The sequence below is a fragment of the Tasmannia lanceolata genome, unplaced genomic scaffold (assembly GCF_043159265.1).
Source record: "Tasmannia lanceolata isolate RefF3 unplaced genomic scaffold, GAP_Taslan_0.1 ptg000002l, whole genome shotgun sequence".
In the NCBI taxonomy this organism is placed as follows: Eukaryota; Viridiplantae; Streptophyta; class Magnoliopsida; order Canellales; family Winteraceae; genus Tasmannia; species Tasmannia lanceolata.
Genome location: NW_027518679.1, coordinates 49,397,095 through 49,417,739, shown reverse-complemented (window position 1 = coordinate 49,417,739; position 20,645 = coordinate 49,397,095). Strand labels below are relative to the sequence as shown.

General features: G+C 38.2%; 2 protein-coding genes across 2 annotated transcripts; one reads left to right on the top strand and one right to left on the bottom strand.

Moving 5' to 3' along the window:
• The first annotated feature begins 338 nt into the window (after window positions 1-338).
• On the top strand, window positions 339-11,613 carry LOC143876742 (E3 ubiquitin-protein ligase At4g11680-like). The gene is made up of 5 exons (XM_077378442.1): window positions 339-1,266; window positions 5,897-6,016; window positions 6,120-6,252; window positions 10,056-10,220; window positions 11,121-11,613. Exons 1-5 carry the CDS (start codon window positions 719-721, stop codon window positions 11,292-11,294), a joined length of 1,140 nt encoding a protein of 379 aa, XP_077234557.1. The 5' UTR covers window positions 339-718; the 3' UTR covers window positions 11,295-11,613.
• A 7,947-nt stretch (window positions 11,614-19,560) lies between these two features.
• Window positions 19,561-20,474, bottom strand: LOC143876722 (Sugar isomerase (SIS) family protein). The gene has a single exon (XM_077378419.1). The coding sequence runs from the start codon at window positions 20,349-20,351 to the stop codon at window positions 19,764-19,766; it is 588 nt and encodes a 195-aa protein (XP_077234534.1). The 5' UTR covers window positions 20,352-20,474; the 3' UTR covers window positions 19,561-19,763.
• Window positions 20,475-20,645: the final 171 nt, after the last annotated feature.

The window sequence follows — 20,645 nt, the reverse complement described above, 5'->3', positions numbered from 1 at the left end:
TTTGATGCATTTCGGTGTCGGTCTCCACCAAAATCCGAAATTTCCGATTTCGGTCGAAATTTAAAACCATGGGTGGACCGTGGTGCAAAATATGGGTCGTTAAATGGGCAGGCAGAAAACAATGAAGCAAAGAACTACATTACAAGTAAAATTAGAGGTTAGAATCGTATGATGAGCCTGGATTTTGGTTCATTGAACAAGTGAACTACTTGAAGTCATAAGGGATTGAGCCTCTACCAGTCTCTATGTCAATGGTCAGAGGTAGGAGGTTCAATCGCAGCTTACCTACCAAAAATGTGGTCATATTTCATAAATACACAATAGGGGTGGATCGGGGAAGAAAAGGGGGCGAACACCCCGAAAGTCGTACCTAACGAAAGCCTGTGAATACCAAAAGTCAAAATTCCTCTGAGAAATCGATAAAATGTCTTATTTTGATCGAACGGTTACGATTACCTTTCTGGTGTAAAATCGTATGTTATCAATCCAAAAAGGGCAATTCCATATTTCCCATCCAATTCCTCCTTCAAACTTTCAGTTAAGAGTTTGCAATCTTCGACAATTAGGGTTTTTGACTCAATTAGGGTTAGGGTTTCGTTTCCTCTTTCAAAGGGCTTGCAATCTTCGTTAATTAGGGTTTGTGATGGCTCTACTTGGATCCAATCCAAGAAATTTCAAACTCAATTAGGGTTAGGGTTTTCATTTCCGTGAATTTCAAATGGAAGCAACCACCCGTTCAAATTCACCTCCCGATGATATCGTGGATTCAACTCCATTGCTCGGAAATTCGGCTCCGAATCGAGACGATGATTGGAGCCGTCGATCTGGCCGGAGACCTTCCTTACGAGGTGCGGCTCGGCTGCTCCGGCGGGCGAGCAGCCGGAGGATGATGAGGGAGCCGTCGATGCGGGTGAGAGAGACGGCCGCAGAGCAATTGGAAGAAAGGCAGAGCGATTGGGCTTATTCCAGACCAGTAGTTATTCTGGATATTATATGGAATTTGGCGTTTGTTTTTGTGGCGATTACTATTCTGGTTTTGAGTAAGGATGAATCTCCATCCATGCCCTTGAGGCTGTGGATTGTGGGGTATGCTGTTCAATGTGTATTGCACATGGTTTGTGTTTGTATTGAGTATAGAAGGCGGCAACGGGATCAGAACTTGACGGAGGAGCGGAGTGGTGGGAGTTCGGGGTTGAGTACTCTGCGGGAGGGGGATGAAGATGAAGGGTATAGTGCTGAGCAGAGTGAGGTTGAGGAGAGGACTAGGTATGGTAATTTAAAGATTTGTTAGTTAAAATGCCAATCTGTTTGTTTGACAAAAATTCTGTTTCTTTTTTATTTTTGTAAAGTTTAATCTTCATTTACTGGATTGTCACTTTTAGATATGTATAGTTGGTAATCTAATGTTTGTTAATGAAAATGCCAATCTGTTCATTTGATGAGGAGAGGACCAATTATGGTAATCTAGTGCTTGTTAGTGAAAATGCCAATCTGTTGGTTTGATGAAAATTCTTTTTTCTTTTCTTTTGTTTTATAAAATTTAATCTTCATTTACTGGATTGTAAACTTTTAGAAAATGTCAAACTGTTCATATGATGGTAATCTAATGCTTGTTAGTGAAAATTCTTTTTCTTTTATTTTTATAAAATTTAATCTTCATTTACTGGATTTTGAACTTTTAGATATGTAATGTTGCTAATCTCATAGTTTGAAAACTCCCTTGCTTCATTGTAGACTCCCCTGAGTCGACTCCATTTTACCTTGGCCGCATTCTTGTCAGAGTCCGCATTTTTCCCTACAAAGTCAATCAGAACTCCTTTGACTCTCCGGAGTTATGACCTCATCAACCGATTACTCGACTGCGTTGTGCCGAGTCGACTAGGACTTGCTTTGGCCGCATTTTGACCTGTAATCTAATGCTTGTTGTTGAAAATGCCAATATGATTATTTGTTGAAAATCCGTTTCTTTTTTTTTCATATAATCTTCATTTACTGGATTGCAATATTTCGAGGAATGGGAGAATCTTGTGGGGTGGTTATTTAATTAATGAAAACTAGATGGGAGGATTGGAAGGGTATTATATTGCTTTTAGAGATGGTTTTGAGAGATCGCGTTTCTGCTTAGGTCTATGAAGCTCGTCAAATGGTTTTACTCGGCAAAGTTTATGTTAATTCAAACCTCATTCTTTCCTGGATTTTGGTTTCAGCTTTGACTTTATAATTTATTTTTTCACTTATTTGATTATGATTATTGGATCAAGTAGCTTCATGTTCCACTATCCATATTTAAACATCTGTAACGGGTTATGTTAAGGATTTCCAGTATCTATTGGAGAAATAGATGCACACTGTGAAGTCGGCCATGGAGATTTCTATTTCGTAGGCTACTAGAGTTCTTTGGTTATACCATGGTTTTAAATTTCCACCGAAATGACATGAAACGACCGAAATATTTTTGTTTCCATTCCCACTGAAACAAAAGCCGAAACGATCGAAATCCAGAAGTCAGAAACCAAAATCGTAAGTATAATAGTCGTATACTATATTAGCATGTATTACATAATTATATTTATATGAATTGTATGCAAAATGTGTATATGAATTGTATGCAAAATGTGGTGTACGTATTATGTATAAATATTTATATGAATTACATGTGAAATTTGGAATTGTGCTAAATTGTCAAACATGTGCAACAGTGCATGTCACTAGGTGTTTGATGTTTTTAAACCATTATGGGCAGTTGTCTTGCTCATGTCATAGTTTCTAATTGTAAATTTGTGTTTATTCTATCATTTCTTGAAGTTTATTCTTTAACTTCTATTGTTTGCATATGTTTCTTCGATTCTATAATTCCTGCCAAAATTTCCGCCGAAACCGAAATGTTTTCGTTTCCGTAGCGAACAAAATCGAAATCAAAACTAAAATTTACAACCTTGGGTTATACCTCTGTACTTTGTCTGAAACATGGTATTCTTGCTACGGAGGTTACAATTCTGGATACTATAGAGGGTACACGTTCCTCCTTATCAACTTAAGGATGCGATGCGTACGTGTTTAGCAAACCTAACATCCAACAGTTTATCCTGCTTTTTTTTAATGGAAGTCAGCACAAAAAATACACACTTTAGTGCATTCCTCCCCATAGTTAGACATTTTTCTAAATAAAGGTACCTTTAACTAAAAAAAAAAGAAGAAAGAGAAATGAATTTTTAAAAGATCCTTATCGGATCTAATGATGCAATGGCTACATGTTTAGCATCCTAACATCCAAGAGTTTAGTATGCTTGGTTTTTTATGGAAGTCATCACAAAAATACACATTTTTGCGCATTATTCCTCCATACTAGACACTTGTTTTTGAATAAAGGTAACTTTAACTAATAAGAACAGTTAGAGAAACAAATTTTAAAATGATACATCCCGGGGCAACATCTGCCCATAATACAATTCCGCCTTTCCCACCCCCACTTTTGCTATCTTGTCAGCTTGCTCATTTGCGCTCCTAGGCATAGGACAACATCCTCCACGGATCCTCTCATTCTTTCAATTATTTCATTGCCTCCACTGGCCACCTCAATCTTCTCTTAACCAAGATATTACATTAGATGAATCAACCTGAACCACTAATCTTCCTCCAAATTCTGATATAAAGAATTTTATACCTGTTAGTAGTGCTCTAGTTTCTTCTTCTCTTGACTGTACGACTGATGGGTCCTGAATAGGTTAGAACTTAGAATGATGCATATTGTATCTCTAAAAACTTCCATGTGTCTAATCTTTTCTCAACTCTATCTACTATTGGGTTCCACTCTCTTAGTTGTTAGTAGTGCTCTAGTTTCTTCTTCTCTTGAGTATACGACTGATGGGTCCTGAATAGGTTAGAATGATGCATATTGTATCTCTAAAAACTTCCATATGTCTAATCTTTTCTCAACTCCATCTACTATTGGGTTCCACTCTCTTAGTTGGTCTTCGTGCTCCTAAGAGGAGCCCTGAATAAGATTTTATCTCCTTCCATATTTGTACCATCTCATCCTCTTGACACTAGGGGTGCAACTCAGGTTGATTTTGGGGAATTCAGGTTGAGCTTTTACCTTGAAATCAGGTCCGATTCAGGTTGATTCCAATTCATATTTTAGCAAAAGCTCAACCCGACCCGACCCAAGTTGCACCCCTACTTGACACACCCTATCTCTTTGAGCGTCACCCTCTGCTTCTCCCCTTCCCTCTTCCTAGTCCTTGCCAATGGCTTCTGATTTCCTTAATTATTTGATTTCCTTGCTTGTAGGGATCCAAAGTTTTCTTCTTCCATTCCTTTATCTTCTTCTTCATTATTTGCAATTTATCCCTAATATGAATCATTTTAGGGTTTTTTCTTTTAAATTCCCCACAGCAGTGAGTGACAGACAAGATGGGCTTTAGGGTTTTGACTTGGTGGATCGATTCTAGGATTTTTTCTCCTTTTAGGGTTTTAAGGTTGGGCTGTCATCCCCACAAACCCTAGGTTATTTTAAACCTTACAAATGAACATCTCTCTCTCTCTCTCTCTCTCTCTCTCTCTCTCTCTCTCTCTCAATACTTTATATAACAAAAACTGTTATATCTATAACCTTATAAATGTAAATTTTCTTTAGATATTAAATGCCTCACACAGCAAGTAGTAAAATTAAGGGGATGTATGTGTGCGTGCGCTATATAATCAGAGAACTTAGGTGGCCCCCCAAGGTAATGTAAAACCATAAACATGTGGAATTTCTTTTGATTATGCAATACCTCAGTATACATTTAAATTTCTCTATAGCTATTATATATACCTTAACACTGGGGCTTGCATGTAAACTGTGACTGGGATCATGTAGGTCACTTTAGGGGAGGATCCACCAAATCAATGGTCTTGATCACACATGTATGCTAGGTGGAAATCCAAAGTTTTTTTTTTCAATGGTAGGTGGAATCCAAAGTTGATCAATACGATTATATCTTGATAATGATCGCTTGGTTAGTGAACTCATAAATGTAAGCTCTAAATTCTCTCTTTTTTTGAAATGGTAGCAAGATATATTAAATAAAGAACCGAGATGGTCCTCAAAGATTACAAAGGGGAAAATTTACAAAAGAACAACTAAATCATGGCGGTAAGAAATCAAACCACTCCAAGCCTACTCTACTAACACCCGATCTAGCTAAATTATCAGCTTCACCATTAGCAGATCTCCTAACATGTAAGCTCTAAATTCTTAATGATGATTGTTTGCTCATAGTGAGGGAGGGTCGTGTTTGTGTTATATTGTAAACCCTTCAATACATCATTATTATTCTTCCTCTTTCATCTCTAACAACTTTATTCCACAAGTAACCACCATTGTGGGGCTATTCCAAGCATTGTTCAAAATGGTCCACGTCTATGGTGAAGGATCCTTTATGTTCTGATTTGTCCCTAGTTATTTCCATCATTATTTTCTTCGACACATTGTCTATAACTAGAGGGAAATAGTTTTTTTTTGTGTGTGTATGAACTTACAGATAGAAATGAAACAAATACGTTCATTTATGCATGATTTATGCAATTTCTGAATCTAGAAAGACCTATAAATGTGCTGAGTGCTTGAAGTTAAAACAATACTATGACTGGCTCAAATCTTCAATTTTCTGCAAACACTCATGCATTGAATTTATTTGCTCATGTATGTGACTTATCTACTAAATAACAAATAACAAATCATTTTCCTTGTGAATTGAACTCACTGTGTTTTTGTTCTCAAGTTATCTGCACCTTATCATTGATATTACTTAAATAGCTATTATAGTCTTCTATACTTGGTAATATCTTATGATATCTGGGGCATCAAAACCATTTCTATCTTTTTACCTTTGTTCTTCTCTCTTTGTGTCAGTGTTGCGAAGCATCTTGAGTCTGCAAATACAATGGTTTCGTTTGTATGGTGGATCATTGGATTTTATTGGGTATCTGCCGGAGGCCAAACTTTGGCCCATGATGCGCCTCAGCTTTATTGGTTTGTGCAGCCTTCTCCTGTTATTTTCAGATCTTTTTTGCATCTTTTATTTTATTTTATTTTTAATTTCTTGACTTATTACTTGCATGATATTGTATTGCAGGCTGTGTATAATTTTTCTGGCATTTGATGTGATCTTTGTTGTATTCTGTGTTGCCCTGGCATGTGTCATTGGTATTGCCGTTTGCTGCTGTCTGCCCTGTATTATTGCAATTTTATATGCTGTGGCAGATCAGGTATTTGTATCTCACCTTGATGATTGCTTGCTGCTTTTTATATTATCTTAATTTTCTTTGAAATTTACATTTTTGCGACAATCGACATTTGGTAATATTGAAAAATTGTGTGGTTCAAAAAGGTCATAATGAACAAACATTTTGTTTCACTTGGAAATGAACATACATAATATATACAATATGTGTGTGTGTAGAGAGAGAGAGAGAGAGAGAGAGAGAGAGAGAGAGTAGTCATGACTTGATCTTTCAAAAAAGAATTAATCATGACTCACACTGTACACATGGCACACTTTTTGGCGACAGGTACTGTTGATTTGTTGATCGACTAATGGGTCCAGTTTTGATGTCGAATGGAGATCCCATTTGCAAGATTATGGCATGCCAAGAATCAATGGCTTAAAAATATCTTAAAGGACATCTTTTTTATCACCCTCAATCAAGGGTCTAGGATCATCTGATGAAGGTATGACAAGATGCAATAGGGTAGACTTGTAATGGTCGACAAATTTCAAATACAAATAAGTGTACAGTGGAAGTGGGTTCATGCGGTACAATGGACATTTTCCTTAATCAAGAGGATACTCGTTCATAATGAATTTCACGCACACGCACACGCACACACGAGTTTTTATATGGTGAACGCGCATACATGTGAGTGTAGCAAAATAAAAATAAAAATACTAGGTCCCACATATTTAGGTGATCTAAAACCATTCATTTGTTGGACCTGGACATAGATAGCACCGAAATCTTCTCCATAGTATGATCCTAGCCCTCTGACCTATATATTCCAAAATCTTGCATTGTACGCTGGATTTATGATGAATTTTCAATTTCAGGAATACTTATTTTATCGAGTTTAATTCCCGTATGGGACAGGTGGCCTCAAGCATGCTTTATCTCAAGTTTGCCTCTGTCAGCAACCTCTCTCTCTCTCTCTCTCTCTCTCTCTCATCCTTGCAAACCGTCGAGGTTATGGTCAAATACTATGACTAGAAACTTGGGCAGCTTATTACTTATACTGCAAAAACCTAGACTAATACCATTAAAACATCAAGGACTGATGAAATGCAATGGGATATATAGATTTCTACTGAAACCAGAAGCAGTCGACTGAAACATGCAAGAAACCTGCATTTCTTCTCAACGTCATCTATTATCAAACAAATACTACAATAAACCCAAATTTCATCTAAATCCTCCATGATCACCTGAATAATGTAGAAAGCTAGGGTTCCTGTAAAAGGGAATGTAAAGATCAGCTAATCGATGCAGAAAGAGAGATTGTAGCTAAAAAAAACCTTAGGCAGAAAAATACAAAAGAGCACAATATGCTCTATATATATATATATATATATATATATATATATATATATATATATATATATGAGTTAAGTGAAGCTACACATACGTGTAGCTAACTTAGCTACACCGACGGCTTAAACTACAGTGGGCCCACATTGTTTGGGTGATCCGAACCATTCATTTGATAGGCCCTCACATTGATAGGGTGTGCTAAAAAAATCAGCTCTATTGGATCATCCCAACCCTTCAAACTGTGGAGGCAAAAATGGACCGATTTGTGAAGGTTTTTACACGTCCATTTTTGCCTCCACAAATTGTAGGGTTAGGATGATCCTATGGAGCTGATTTTTTGGTCACACCCTATCTATGTGAGGGCCCATCAAATGACTGGCTTGCATCACCTAAACAATGTGGGGCCCACTGTATTTTAAGCCGTCGGTGTAGCTAAGTTAGCTACATGTATGTGTAGCTACACTTTTCTCTCTCTCTCTCTCTCTCTCTCTCTCTCTCTCTCTCTCTATATATATATATATATATATATATATATATATATATATATTGTGAAGGTTTTTACACGTTCATTTTTGCCTCCACAAATCGTAGGGTTGGGATGATCCTATGGAGCTGATTTTTGGTGGACACCCTATCTATGTGAGGGCCAATCAAATGAATTCTTTGGATCACCAAAATAATGTGGGCCCATTGTATTTTAAGCCGGTGGTGTAGCTTCATTTTCCTCTCTCTCTCTCTCTCTCTCTCTCTCTCTCTATATATATATATATATATATATATATATATATATATATATTATTTTATTTTTTTTGAAAAAACACAAGTGTCATCTTCCCAAACTACACATCCTTTCTCACAGAACCTGTTTGCACCTAAGAACTTTACTGAGCATAAGTTTTGGACCTAAATACCTTCACCCCTGATCCACAAATCCTCAAGATTATTATACTACAAACTAAGCTTGAATTCTCCAACTCCACCGACCCACATACTGCAACCTTCTTTTCTTCCATGATCTTCGTCTTCTCACCTATTTTGAGGGCTTGCTCAAATTTGAACTACTTCCCCATGCATACTCCCCCATTTCTATTTCGATGGCAACATCAGATGCTTTTGGATTATAGTTGCATATCGACTTCTTGTTTTTTTATTTTTGAATGGTGGAAGTTTCATCTTCTGCTCCCACAACAAAGACTTCTTTTGATCATCTTCTTTAATGAAGTCTCGGATTCAATCAATTAAGACCTCTTTTTTTAAATGGTCGCTCTACCAAGACCCTTTTCTCAGCCATCATTGAGATGAGTTGAAGGAGATTGTAGGTGGTTTTCCATGGTCGTTGAGCGTTTTGAGGGAGTAGGAGAGGGCAGTGAGAGGTGACCGGCTGGGGTGTTATATTGCCACCTCAGCTAATTGCTCCCACAAAACAACAAGGGAAGTTGTGGGGTTAGTGGATAATGGGTGTGGAAATATATTTCCCATATTATATGTCCCATGTCAGAGCAGCCACAGAGGCTCACTTTTCAGCAGATTTTGTCATCATTCATGAGGTGGCTGCTCTGACATGCGACAGACCATCTGCGAAATGCCTTTTACGATGGACGCTAGCAAATCCCATATATAATATTGTTTTTTGTAAAGAAAGATGGGGAAAATGCAACTCGCTTAAACAAAAGGGTAGAGGGAAATGGGCCTACAGAAGAAAAACGAATTGTCAATCTTATAGCAAAAAAAATGAAAAGAACACATGCAGAGAATGAAAGAGAGTATGGTTACCCTTCTCACATGATTTCAATGTTTCTCTTCTCATGATCATAACTTGCAAGAGCGAGGAGAGGGAGGGTTCTCACTAGTCACACTTTAGAAAAATGAAAAGTGTATTAGGTTTTTCTTTTCTTTTCTTTTTTTCTGAAAGGTAAGTCTATTAGGTTTCTCACTTCCATAAATTTTACAAATTTGAATCTTCTCAAAGTTGCATAAATGTAAAATGCTGAAACGACCCCCAAGTAAAGCTACTTAATGGCGCCTTAAAAAGAAACTTGTTAAATAAAAAAAAGTAACGAGAGGGAGGCTTCTTACAAGTCACAATATAGAAAAATGAAAAGTCTATTAGGTTTCTCACTTTCCTTGAATTTTACAAATTTGAATCTTCTAAAATTCCTTAATTGTAAATGCTGAAACTACGCTCAAGTAAAGCTACTTAATGGCAACTTAAAAAGAAACTTGTTAAATAAAATAATATCCCTTAGTTTCAGTCATTTCCTCATTTCATGTAAATGGTTTTATGAATCTGTATCTGGTTTATTTTAACTAGGAAACATATTTCTATGTGATGGCGAACGGTGTTTCCTGGCAACTAAATTTTTCCATTGCTATTCTTGTTAGCTTCAATAATCAGGGATGGATTACATATACCTCTACAGTCTTGTACAAATGTAATCAAATTATCAAAAGCTTTGCATTTGCATAAACCTTCTTTCTGTACGCAGGAAGGAGCGTCCGATGATGACATTCGTCAGCTTGCAAAATATAAATTCCGAAAGATTGGAGATTTTGAGAAACTTAATGGCGAGAAAGCTGGACCCTTTGGAGGAATAATCACCGAATGCAATACTGAAACACCCATTGAACGTGTTCTTTCTGCAGAGGATGCTGTAAGTTATCGTCACCTTTAAATTCGTAAATGTCTTATTTTAGCACTTCAAAACTTCTAACGTAGTAATGAGAGCCCATATTGCTTTTCATCCCTGCTTTGAGCAATGCTATACTTGTTACGGCAAATCCTACATGTGATACTTATTACGGCAAATCCAACAAGAACAAAGGTGAAAGCAAGTGCTTGTTTGGCAGCCAGGAATTTTTTTTTTGCCATGATAAATTAGTCTCCAAGTGGTGAGAGAGGGGTAGTGCAGGTGGGAGAAGGATAGAGATTTGAGAGAGCACGATTGAGATGAGGGTGAGAAGTGGCTAAAGATCAAGGTGAGTTTTTTTGTTTCCTAATTTTTAGCCACCTCACCACTTGGAACCATGGTTTTAAATTTCGGTTTCGGTACCGGTTTCGGACCTCACCGAAATTTTGGCTGAAATTTCGAAATTTCGGCCCAAAATCTGTCAAAAATTTTAAAATAATATTTTACTTAATACAAAATTTCAGCCGAAATTACTGAAATTTTGGGAAATTAATAAAAAATCAAGATTTTTGGTCGAATTTCCTAAAATTTTGGACTAAATTTTTGAAAAAACGAAATTTCGACTGAAATAAGGTCCTGTTTTGGGTATTTCCGTATTTGTGATTTCGGTGTCGGTCGAACCAAAATTCTGGGTTTCGGTCAAAATTTAAAATCATGCTTGGAACACTAGTTTCCTGATTTTTTGCCGCTCAATCTGCCCTATACCCTTCTCGCACCACTTGGAGACACTAGTTTATCATGAAAAAAAATTCATGGTAGCTGGAGACACTAATTTGTCATGAAAAAAAAATTCATGGTAGCCTAACATGCCCTAAAAGTACGAGTTATCAAATCATCTGAACCCAAAACTTGTGATACTTGTAGGAGTGTTGCATCTGCCTTTCAGCTTATGATGATGGAGTCGAGCTGCGGGAGCTTCCTTGCGCGCATCATTTCCACTGTTCCTGCATAGACAAGTGGTTGTTCATCAATGCTACATGTCCCCTCTGTAAGTATAATATCATAAAGAGTTCCCGCAATGGTAGGGAAGATCCATAGCTCGGGTTCCTCTTGTTTGCACTCACCGGATCTTTAGACCCTCCGATTGGATTGCGAGTGATGTATATGTCACTTATAGACTGTTTCTGCGAAAGTGTGAGTGAATACAGGTATGCCTTTGTAGGAGTGTATATACTATACTAGCACATGTTAAGCTTTGTATAAATGCTCATACATAAATCTGTTGCAAAGGGGAATAAGCAAAATTAATTGTTTTGCCCGAAGCTGTCTTACTGTATCAAGAAAGAATTTGAGAGGAATAACCCCCTGTTGTTCTCAGTAATTCCAGTTACATGTTTCTATGCTTTGCATGGATTAATTCCTGTGATATTGGTGAGATTGTTTACTTTTAGAAATGGCATTGTGAAATTAGGAGGGAATAATATTGAAGAATTAGGCTCTTTCTTGGCAGTCACTTTTGGTGGAGTAATCCGGGTACGTTGGTTCAACTGCAGTGAAGCTAAACTGTTGATTTTTGTAGGCCATAATTTTACGGATGTGATGCCTGTTTGTTATGGGACCGGGATTGTGTGGGGTGGCCTCATGGTGGTCCATGATATGCCAAACGTTGAGGAAGCTAAACTGTTGATTTTTATAGGGCTTGATCTTATAGATGTGATGTCTGTTAGTTATGGGACCAGGATTGCGTTGGGCTGTCTCATGGTAGTCCATGATATCTAAAGTCTTGACTGTACACACATTTAAACTCATTCCTGTTGACCCTACTATAGAAAACATCTCAAATAGGATCAAATACGATGTTAAGCAAAAGGTGAAGAAAAGATGTGAGAAAAGTAATCACACAAAGTAAGAACTTCAGCAGTGTGCCTGAGGAGTTTTCCTATTTTACAAAATTCTTCTTCTGGACCAAGAAAATTCAACAACAACCATAAGAAAAACTAGGGCTGCAACTCGAGCTGGGTTTTACCCGACCCGAAAATAACCTGGGTTGGGTTCAGGTTTCATGGGTTTCGGGTCGAGCCGGGTTGAGCATTCAAAAGCCCGCATGAATCTCGGGCCCGACCCGACCCGAGTTTCATAAGTTATAGATGTACATTTTTTTCTATTGTTAGTTAAAAGTGAAAACCCGCGCACCCACTGTTATTGTATGTGAGTGTAATTTCTGCTTCTATGAGTTGAGTTGATTAAAGTGTTTGATTCAGCATTGTTTGATTGCGATTACAACATTGTTTGATTACAGCATTGTTTGATTCAAGTGTAATGTGAGTGTAATTACATCATTGTTTAATTCAAGTGTACTGTGAGTGTAATTTCTACTTCTATGAGTTGAGTTGCCTTGCCAAACAAGAATTTTCCTTAAAAAATTGCGTCAACGTGAAAAAACCAGACCCGACCCGAGATTTATCATGGGTAGGGCCGGGTTTGGGAATCGTGGGTTATCCGAAAAAAAACCCGACCCGACCCGACCCGAGATATTTCTCGGGTAGGGTAGGGTTGGGTTCTCCAAAACCCGACCCGCCCGACCCGAGTTGCAGCCCTAAGAAAAACCTCACCATCACCTGTCAACCTAATATTTGGCTTATATTATCAATGCTATTACATCAAGAAAATTATCGAAATACTCTTCAGCCCAAAATTAAAAATTCAAATTTTCTTGTGGCATGTTGCCCTTAATCCCAACAGTGCCACAATGTCCCTTGCACTTCCAGCAAGCTGTTCGCACGGAGTCACCTTATGAGGCCTTACAAAGTCACCTTATGACGCCTTACAAAATCTCATGTGAGTTGAAAAATTGACCGCTAGGATTGATCCTGTTATTTACCGTGAGTTTTAGATTTAATTGTTGTAATAACTAAAATGGGTTAGAATCGTCCAATGTGGTTGGATTTTAATTAGGAAAGTACGGAATGCAGTCAGAAATTTGACCAAACTATGGTTTAGACATACTTTTGAATCGAACTTCTAAACACACATGTTGTACAACTTATAGGGAGGGGTAAAAGACAATTTTACCCTGCACATCTTATTTGTGACATGGGAGGTATCTCTACAAAAGCACAGTATCTTACTTTTTCTCTCAACCCGACCCGACCGGAGTTGAAAACGGTGGATTTAACATTCCTCCTTTTTATTTTCCACTATAAGGAAATATAAGCAACCAATGTCCCTTCAAGATTAGTGAAACTTGCATTAGTATTTCCACACCTTCATATTTGGGAAGTGATATATTCACCCTGTTTTTTTTTACTTGGGACAGCCCGCTGCAGTGTATCTAGGACTGAAGAGAGGCTGATGTACTTCACATGGGGAATGATTCAATAGACCTGATTGCCACGTACACTGCAGCTGGCTGTCCAATGTAAAGAAAAGGGGCGAATTTATCATTTCCCATATATTTTCCTGTACCATTTTTCATACATATACAAAATTCAAAAAATAGTTCTACAAATTTTTTTTTTTTTTTGGAATGAGTTTTGTTTCGCTAAAGGTGACCCTGGAGCTTGGAATTAAAAAAGGAAACAAGGATGAGAGAGATAAAGCCGAAGTAGGGCTGGCAATTAAACCCGCCAAGACGGGGCGGGGATTCCCCAATTTAAGCGGGGATGGGGATTCCTCTTGCCCCGTAATCCTTGTACAAAATTGAATTTTTCGTTATTAATTTTGGGTTTGCTGCTTTTAATTTGCGTAGCCACACTTATCATAGAACAAATTACGTTTGGTATTCCTAAATTTTCCCTAATATATTTCTCAAATGTATTTTAGTGGAATTTTTCAATAAACAAACCCATTAAGTGTGTTTACCAGTAGCGTGAGGGGCGGGGATGGGAATTTTTCGTGAGGTATGATGAGGATTCTCATTAATATTTTTTGTCATTTGGGTGACGACTTTGGTAGTGGTAAATACTAAATAGTTAGAAAATTCACCTGTAATGGATGGAGAGGTCAGGGACTCCAGTCTAATTGTTGTCAGGTTTTAGTTCTGCCTCAATTGATTTATGTAGTTATGTAAAATAGAAGGAAAAAAATTGATAATGACACAACCTTCTTGTAGCATTTTTTATGTCTTATTAAAGAATGTAAAACAAGGTGAGCTTGCAAGCATCGCCCCCATTATCAAAGCATGGTCACGGGGTATCATTAGACAAACATATAAATGGCTTTTCTTAAGCAGAACACCCAAATTAGGCTTCATGGATCAAGCCTGTCATGATCATTTAACAGAAATGAGCTGGAAGTAAGAAATCTAAGGCCTTAGTAATATTTAAAATCTACAAGAATGATGTAGAAAATCAGTTATATAGAAAGCTTATGGTACTCAGAATTGATAGGGTGGGGATTATAATTCCAGAGATTTTAACAAATATTTTTAGTAAAATAGAATTTAGTGACAATCCACCATACCTTTTACACTGCAACAGAATGATGTCGCTGAAATGAGAAATAAAATGCTACATTGTGCTTAAGCCTAAAAAAATGTACTTCAATCCCGTACTCAAAAACGTCTTGAGATGTAGAATTGTAATCCCACACAAATACCTCTAATGGTATACATGAAATTATCTAAGAGTCAATGTCTGTGAAAAAGACAGGAAAGACTCAATGTTTCGTATGTTTAAGCAATTGTCAGCTTCATGTATGCGATGTTATAAAGTAGGCTAGATTTGACCATAGTTGCTGGAAACTCCTTGGGTGGGTGGGAAACCCGTTTCCCCTAAAACGCGTTTCTCGTGGGTGGAAAACTCGTTTCCCCTAAAACGTGGGAAACACATTTCGGAAACGTTTCCGAAATATGATTAAAAAACTGGAGAAATGTTTCCGAAATGCATAGGAGCATATGAGAAACTTATGTAAATCATGTGTGAAACGAACGATAAAAGTATGCAACACTCGTAGAAAACGCATGTGAAACGTGTAGGAAACATATGTGGAACTTACGAAAATCATTTTGGAAAAAACACATCAAAAATCGTGGAATAGATATTAAAAGAGAAAACAATAGCATATATTATAAGAAAAATAAAAATAAGAAAGATTCAAATAGAAATTTGAAATTAAAAAAATTTAAATCTACAAAACCACATATTTCGTGTTTTCATTGTGATTCATGTGTGTTTTTTCTATCGTTTCTCAAACGTTTCTAATGTGTTTCCTAAGACGTTTCTCGTACGATTTTCTATTGTTTTCTCGTTTCTCGTTTCCCCTAATATTTTTTCAAGCGTTTCACGTTTCGTTTCCTGAATTCGTTTCCCAGCCTGGTAACTATGGATTTGACGTACCTGGTGAGCCTAATAAGTAGATAGCAAAGTAATCACTAGGAAACAGTGAAAAGAATAATGAAATACGCTAGGAACTAAGCACCTCAAATTATGTTTTCAAGGAGAAAAGCTTGAAGTTCAAGGTTAAAATTTAATATTATGCAGATTTTGCATGTGACAAAGACCAAACAAAACAAATATCCTGTAGGGAATTAAATGAAAAACAAAACAAATTCACTGGACTAATGCTACCAAGTGAGAGATGCTACATCATGGCCTATTCGTTGGAAAATGGGGAGGTACTATGGAAAATGGGGATTTGACGTACCTTGGTGGTGTATGTACTTTTTTGACGGGCGATACATCGAATTTTGATTTGACATTAACAGATTCAACAATGTTAGGACACAGCCACAACTTGTCCACGCTTTTGAACATCCTTTCGTAGGCTTTAACTCTTGCTACACAGTGGCATTCTATTTTGACTCATTGAGGGTTTCTCTTATGTTGCTAACTTCTCTTTATACTAAAGTAGCAGGATTTCATATATGTGAGTCCTATAAATCTTATTTTAAAACATTTCAATGAGAGTTTGAGGAATTAGTTTCTGAAGGATGATCATATATCCAGGAATATCCCAAAGAAACACAGTTTTAGCCAACAATTTTTTTATAAGGGGCTGATTTTGTGATAATTTGTTTCCTTGGTGTTTTGGTGGGCTACTTGCATCAAGCAGCTGATTCCTTTCATATCTTTGTATGATCTTCTCGTTTTAATATTTAATATGCACACATACTGTGTTACTATAATTTTTGGTTTATATGTATATAAAATCAGAAATCTGATTTTCGTCTTTCCGGATTTTGTCCGTAGTTGATTTTCTGCACAAACATGGTGATTTCCAGCTTGATGTGTTATCTTGGCCTCATAACAGGATTGCATCTGTAACCCTTTTGCTAAGAAATTTATGGTTAAATTCTGGTCTGAGAATTATACAACAGGTGGCTGGAATCAATGGTTTTTTTTTTTCAAAGGTAACCTTTTATTCAAACATAAAGGGAAATCCATAGGGTTGGGCCTGTAGCTCAATGGTTGAGGCTTTGTTTCTCAACCATGAGGTCGCAGGTTCGATCCCAGATTACCAAAAAAAGGGGGAAATACAGCAGAAACATGGGGCAAGGAGAAACAGAAAAACGAGTCATATATATCAATCCTGAATTCTACATTCGCTCCCCCTATAGGGTAAACTCCACAATATCCACTTCCCCCCTTTCCACTCCCTCCTTAGGTAATTTATCTGCCATATTGTTTGCTGATCGCAACAAATGCTGAAATTTGGGATTAATTGGCCGTGTTAGGTCTCTAATTTCGGGGATGATCCCTGCTAGCTTCCAAGGCCCATTTGCTTTATTTGATGCCCACGCCAGGACATTTGACGAATCACCCTCAATGATCAGGGGACCTCTCCCCTCCTTTATGCACCATTTTAGCCCCAAAGTAAAGCTCTAGCATCAGCTTCGTTTGCATCAGACCTACCTATAGGCCCTGAAAAAGTCATCAACTGCCTTCCATTTGAGTCTCGTAAGATGCTAGTGCCTACTTGCCCTAGATCTCCCTTTGCGCTGCAGTCAATGTTTAATTTTAACCAACCTGTACGTGGCGGATTTCATCTTGGAACAGCTTCTCTTTTCCCCGTTCTTTTGGACACTATCGTCTTCCATTTCCTTAGAATATCTCTCTTCACTCTCTCTCTCTCTCTCTCTCTCTCTCTCTCTCTCTCTCTCTCTCTCTCTCTCTCTCTCTCTCTCTCTCTCCATTATGCCAAATGAGAGCATCAGGTACCGGCTTTCACATCGTAGGCTCTGCCCGAGGTGGCTGTGTGTTAGGCCTGGAACCTGTTGATGCATTTTCTTTTCATGTTCAAAAGAGTCTCTGATTCTACTTGCAGATGAGTGTGCTAGACGAGCTTGGGGATCCCTGTAAAAAGTGTTGGTTTTGGGGAGGGATTAGATGACCTTCAACCATTTCATGCAGAGACCTTTGTGGATGCCAATACGCGATTTTCTCATGACCCCTTAAGATTGTGATTCCCATCACCATATCCCCAAATATTGTTGTGTACAGTTAGATATCTAGGAAAATGGATTCTCGTCACCTCATTCATTTTGCCAGTGAAGGTGGCAAAAGAAATTGAGAAGCTACAAAGACACTTGTTGTCGGAGGGTGGAGAAGACACCCAAAAGTTGAGGCACCCCATGAACTGGATGAAGGTTTGCCAATTGAAGAAGTACGGTCGGATAGGAATCAGCAACCTAAGAATGAGAAACAAAGCATTCCTAGGGAAGTGACTTTAGAGATATGGATAGGAGAAAGAAGTTCTATGATATATAATTATTGGGGACCGAAAAGTATGGTAGGAGTTGGGAGGATTGGGAGTGTAGGACCCTTCTGTAGGTAAATGTTGGGGTGGATGCATTGGTTAGATTGTTTGTTTGTTTTTTTATTTTTTATTTTTCCGTGTGTGCGTGTGTGTGTGAGCGTGTGCGTGGAGGGAGAAGGGGAGGGGCAAGATTATGGGTAGATATATGGTTAGGGGAGTCCCGATTGTACCACCTAGTTCTTCTAGTGACTGATAGAGGGGCAAGAGTGTGTGATTACTCAGAGAGGAGGGGGGATAGGGGTCATGATTGATTCATTAAGCTTAGAATAAACCTAAATGATAGTGACATAGAAAATTTTTCCTCCGTTCTTGGCCTCCTCGCTTCCTCCTATTGTTTGTCTAGAATGCTCAATCATAGAGTATGGTCCCCTATCTGCAAGGCTTGTTTCCCATCCACTCTTCTTTTTTTCACAGGTTGGTCGACGTGGAGAGGCGACACTCACTTCTCCAAGCTTTGTAAGACTATCACTCCCCTCAGGGTAACAACATTTGCTTGGATGGTGGCAAAAAGAAGAATCAACACTTGTTACCATTTAAGGAAATGAAAAGTCCATCCTTCTAGCAGGTGCTTTCTATGCAAGAATGAAGAGTCCTTGAACCATCTAATAGTACATTGCTTTTTTGCAAACCGAATTTGGAAGGCTATATGCAAAAGCTTTGGAATGTCATAGGTCCTTCAAATATTGATCAAGCAGGTCATTCTTTAATGGGTTGGCAGACATTTTGGCAAAGTTGGACAAATCATATGGAGATTAGTGCCATATGCTTCGATTTACCACGTATGGAAGGAGAGAAACAACTGCATATTTAAGGAAAAGAAACGGAGGTTTGAGCAGTTAGAAATAAAAATAGACCTCATTCACTAGGGAAGGAATGATAAGAATTTCGCCGCCTACAGCATGGGGGATTTCCTTAAAAATTGGACAGAGATTATTAGAGAAAAACCTTTGAAGAGAACTATGGCTCGAGGGTAGCAGCCCCTCAACTCCACCCCCACCTCCTGGTGAAGTTTAATTTTGACGGTAGCTCCAAAGGTAACCCTCGTAGGGCAGGAATCAGAGGTATATTTTTGCGATCATAATGGGGACGCTTTATTCACTTTCTCGGGCCCGGCAGGGGAATGTGATTTGAATGAGGTGGAAGTGAGTTCCATTTAAAAAATGAGGTGGAAGTGAGAGCTGTCCTTTGGGTACGTTAACTCCACGAGCAACCTTTTGATCATTGGAGGCTCCTCTAATGCTATAGTGTGGGCTAGTATAGTAGTAAAGGAATCGTAGCCTGGAAATCAGCGGACAAAATGGGTCCTCATTTTTGTGAACCCACCCTAAGTTTCAGCACAATATAACTGTTACTTTTTTGAAAAAAAAAATAAAAAATGCCCCATCCGGTTTGTTCTTTACTTTCTTTTGTAAGTTTGTTTTTCTTGTACAGTTCATACACCTCAATCCTGAAATACTGCTTTTATCTAAGATTTGAGGGTGATGGACAGATAGCAACAATCTTGTGGATTTGATCAATATATCAGTTACTAAGTTATTTAAGTTTGTGATGGGAAATTGGCAACTGTCTTATGCATGCTCTAAAGAATAGTAACAGCAGACCCAAAAAATGGAAAAAAGAAAAAGAAAAAGGTAGAGCAGTGTCAAATAGTGATGTTACATTTATCTTGTGGATCAATTTACAAAATCATCACTACCATACCAGACCAAATCTCAAGTAAAAGAGGGCACCAAATCGCTAGAAGAAAAAGGATATATAACATACCTTCACATAGACAAGAGAAATAGCAGAATAAGGGGTTTCTCTAGTAGTCTACTCTAGATTGGTATGGCGGGAAGTAACAGCCTGTGGAGTCTGACCCAAAACCTCAGCCAACCTAAAAACAACCATCTCAAACAAAACAAACATCGCCCCTTCATAAACACTCCCCATCGGAAGCAACATACACGAATTCTCCTCCACCCCTTCTTCATCCTCATCCGCCATAGTCTGTGCCATTAACAACGCAACCGCACTAGCATAGCGAGAAGCCGACCCCGACGGCTTAGCAGTGATAAGCAGAACTCGAGCTCCGACCGACCTTGCAACACCGCAAATGGCGTCGACGGTGGGGAAACCACCAGGTCCGGCGGAGGCGATGAGGAGGTCGGAAGAGGAGATAGGAGGAGTTGTGACGTCTCCTACACAGTGGGCTGAAAGACCCAGATGGGTTAATCTCATACACAGGGCTTTCAGCATTAGTCCTTCTCGCCCTACTCCGTGAACGAACACCCGACCCTTCCGCCCTGCCACGCCCGATATTTCGTCCACTGTTACGTCTAGGGCTACTGTTTGTCTATCGAATACGGATTGGATCTTTGAACATATGTGGGATGCCAGTTCTGACATCGATGCCACCATTTTTCCCCCCTTCTTCAGCTTCTTCCTTCTCTGTTGTCACTCTTTACTTCTCCTTATCCTATCTCTCCCTCTACCTTAGACTTCTTCTAATAAGCTAGCCGTCTGGATACAAGGATTTTTAAATCCAGGATTGTAAACTCCTGGATTTTATAGGCTAAAAACACTTTATAAGCTAAAGCCTGGATGGTACATTTTTAGGATTGTAAAATTCATGTTTTAGATTGTAAAATCCAGCTTTTTACAATTTCAGATAATAAAATCTATACATTTTGAAACTTTTGTAGACCTACCACT

What these genes read in the sequence shown, in the direction of transcription:
- LOC143876722 (XM_077378419.1), bottom strand. Translation starts at nt 20,351, where the DNA reads ATGGTGGCATCGATGTCAGAACTGGCATCCCACATATGTTCAAAGATC.
- LOC143876742 (XM_077378442.1), top strand. Translation starts at nt 719, where the DNA reads ATGGAAGCAACCACCCGTTCAAATTCACCTCCCGATGATATCGTGGAT. An exon ending in GAGGTTGAGGAGAGGACTAG is followed by an intron (nt 1,267 to 5,896) that starts GTATGGTAATTT and finishes TCTTTGTGTCAG; the next exon opens with TGTTGCGAAGCATCTTGAGT. An exon ending in TATATGCTGTGGCAGATCAG is followed by an intron (nt 6,253 to 10,055) that starts GTATTTGTATCT and finishes TTCTGTACGCAG; the next exon opens with GAAGGAGCGTCCGATGATGA.